General features: G+C 32.8%; 1 protein-coding gene across 1 annotated transcript; it reads left to right on the top strand.

Annotated features, from left to right (window-relative positions):
• Nucleotides 1-1,431: 1,431 nt before the first annotated feature.
• On the top strand, nt 1,432-2,713 carry LOC149564093 (xyloglucan endotransglucosylase protein 1-like). The gene is made up of 4 exons (XM_089824106.1): nt 1,432-1,672; nt 1,760-1,860; nt 1,935-2,128; nt 2,261-2,713. Exons 1-4 carry the CDS (start codon nt 1,486-1,488, stop codon nt 2,631-2,633), a joined length of 855 nt encoding a protein of 284 aa, XP_089680232.1. The 5' UTR covers nt 1,432-1,485; the 3' UTR covers nt 2,634-2,713.
• Nucleotides 2,714-3,218: the final 505 nt, after the last annotated feature.

A 3,218-nucleotide genomic window follows, 5' to 3' on the forward strand; every position in this document is an offset into this window, starting at 1 on the left:
TCACTAAAAGAGAAAGTCAATGAAAAATACAGATCAACATCATCAATGAAGTGATCAAAAGTAAACACCTCAGAATGATAACCATCCCTGCCACTACAAAACAATTATCATTTAGAATGATGAATAAGTATTGAATTGAGAGTTAACTCAATAATTTTCCCCTAATATGTTAGCTCATATACTCATAGTAGACAACGAGGTGTTAGGACTCAAATGAACATTATTTAATGTACCTATATACAAAATACCACTAGCAACAACAAGATCTTGAATAAATTGAATGTTTGTAATAAGGATTTTATCCTGAAACAATGCTCTAAGAGAATCTAGAATTAAGGAATCACATGAATGAGTGATTTGAACTAAAATATCTTAAATGAATGATCCACCCAACATCCTCAGGTGCATGAATAATGATCAAGACATGAACCTTCCCTTTATATCTAGGAGAAGTATCCTCAAGTTTGGTTGGTGAAGAAGAAATGTGATGCTCCTTGATGGATTGCTTCAATTTGTGATTCTTGTTCTTTTAAAAAAGTACAAATGTTTGTCCTTATTTCTTTGGAAATCTACATGTGGGTCTATTCTTCTTATACCAACTTATTCAATATGCTTAGGTTCCTTGTAGAAAGTACACTTTAGTCTTTCCTTCTTATAATTTTCATTTCTAGAAGCTTTATAGTCAATTGTTCACAAAACTCCTTAGAGGAAGGTAACTTATGAACTTCCAAACCATCAACAATAGTGTAGAAAGTAGAGGCAAACACTTGAAAACGACCTCTAAGATTATATACTTTCAAGAATATACACTTATTATTATCTTTGGCATAACCACATCCTTTCAACTATGACAAAATCAATTTAAATCATGGTAGGAGATGTTGAATAGTAGGAAATATATCTGGTACAATAAAAACGAGATTGACTTTAAGCTATAAGACCTTAAATTGATTTACCTTACCATTACAACTAATCCCACACCTCTTTAGATATTTTACAATTAACATTATGGAAGAAATAATTATATAATACATAAAGACCTATGAATTGTTTGGCCTCATCCAATTAATTTCAATATGTTTTATTAATTCATTTAAAAGCTATAAATTTTAAAGCTGCAATAACAATTGTTAATTAAGGTGAATTTAGTGCTAGGATAATGGCTTTTATGTCATACATAACATATCTTCCTCAAATGGGGCCCTAATTCAAGGTTAGGTGCTATCCTAGAACACCCCGTGCCTAACACACATCTGGGCAGCCAAGGATTGCAATATATATAGAGAAAAGAGGAACGTGTGGGGAACAAACATATATACATAGTCTGAAACAGCTCAACTTCATACACATTTCATGATGGAAGATGCGAGAAAAACACTCAAACAACAAAATGATATCTAAGAACATATAAAGAGCAGCATCAAAAATGTTAAATCTGCACCCCAAAAATAATCGAACACATTCTGTTCAATCATACTTTTGTCCATGCTAGGTCTAGGATTTGCCATCTCCATGGCCCTACTCTTTATACGTCTGCTGCTGCTATCAGCTGTCTTTTCCACCATTGTTTCTGCTGATTTTTACTCAGACTTTGATATTACATTCGGTGCCTATCATACTAAGGTACTTGATAATGGCCACCAATTGCAGCTTAGTCTTGACAGAAACTCAGGTGTGAATCTCTCTTTCTTTTATAATGACTCAAATAATTGCCCTTTTTTTATAGTACTACTCCTTCGTTGATGTACGTAATTTACAGGCTCTGGATTTCAATCAAAGAAAGAAATTCTGTTTGGACAAATCGATATGAAAATTAAGTTGGTACCGGGAGATTCTGCAGGCACTGTAACTGCATTCTACGTGAGTTCCCTTTTACTCATTAGATTCCATTTTTTAAATTGATAAATTTTCCTAATTTTTATAAATTATTACAGCTTTCTTCTCAAGGATCAAATCATGACGAACTAGACATTGAGTTCCTTGGGCGTCTGCCCGGAGAGCAATATGTTATGCAAACAAACGTGTTCGTACAAGGCCAAGGCAATCGGGAAGTGAGATTCAACCTGTGGTTTGATCCCTCCCAGGATTTTCACACCTACTCTTTTCTATGGAATTCACATCAGATTCTGTACGTAAAAATACACGTAGCTCCACACCATGCGATTGCATGCGATTCAATATTAGACGTTGTATTTTGTTTGTTGTTCTCAAATAAGATGAATGATTATAAGGCTACTCATATATAATCTATGTCGCGCAGATTTTCTGTGGATGGAACTCCGGTAAGAGTGTTTGAGAACATGGAGAAAATGGGCGTACCATATCCGACATCTCAAGCGATGAGAGTAATTGGGAGTTTGTGGGACGGATCTGGGTGGGCAACTGATGGTGGTAAAGCGAAGGTGGATTACAGCAAAGCTCCCTTCGTTGCATTATTCAGCAGTTATAGTGCAGAGGCATGCATCAATGGCAAGCCTTGTAACACAAATGCATCGTGGAGTCGAGAAACAATAAGTGCTCATCAGTGGAAACAACTTAAGATGGTGCGGAGAAGATATATGACTTATGATTATTGTTCAAACAAGGAAAGGTTTCCCAATGGCCTTCCTCGTGAATGCACCCACCAATCATAACTTGATCTCACTGGCCGTTTACTTATCCTACCTGTATATTCCCTCGTTTAACAAATAAAAAGTATTACATTTCATTTTAATTTTTGAAAAATAAATCATTGTTATATTTTTATCGCGTATATTTTTCTCTAATCATTATATATAATAACAATGTTAAAGAAAAAGCATACGTTAGTTACAATCTAGTTATTTTGTTAATATATAAATTATTATTGTGTTTGTGTGGTTTCTAGAGATTTTAAAGAGTAAGTGATTGGGCATTTTGACTTGATTTCATGGTAATGTTTAACTACAAATAGTTTTATCAATAATTTTTTAAATTATATTTGTTTTCATTGTCTTTTGATTTTTATAATTATCTTGTTATTATGAGATAATAAAATCATTTTAACATATAATAAAGTTATTTTATATTTTATTTGATACATTGTTTAATAATATTTTACTATATGTAAGTGTATTCAAATAATTTTTATTACTAATGTAGTTGTGAAGTAGTGATGATCCATAATATTTGTAGTCTATACCAATGGTATAGGAAAATATGCTAGGTAAAAGTTCTTAAAATTTTGTTGAATATTTTAC

The sequence above is a fragment of the Cupressus sempervirens genome, chromosome 4, assembly GCF_028749045.1.
Source record: "Cupressus sempervirens isolate cs-2001-9-10 chromosome 4, ASM2874904v1, whole genome shotgun sequence".
Lineage (NCBI taxonomy): Eukaryota > Viridiplantae > Streptophyta > Pinopsida > Cupressales > Cupressaceae > Cupressus > Cupressus sempervirens.

Coding starts and splice junctions, on each gene's coding strand:
- LOC149564093 (XM_089824106.1), top strand. CDS start 1,486: ATGCTAGGTCTAGGATTTGCCATCTCCATGGCCCTACTCTTTATACGT. Junction 1,861..1,934: donor GCACTGTAACTGCATTCTAC/GTGAGTTCCCTT, acceptor AAATTATTACAG/CTTTCTTCTCAAGGATCAAA. Junction 2,129..2,260: donor TGGAATTCACATCAGATTCT/GTACGTAAAAAT, acceptor TATGTCGCGCAG/ATTTTCTGTGGATGGAACTC.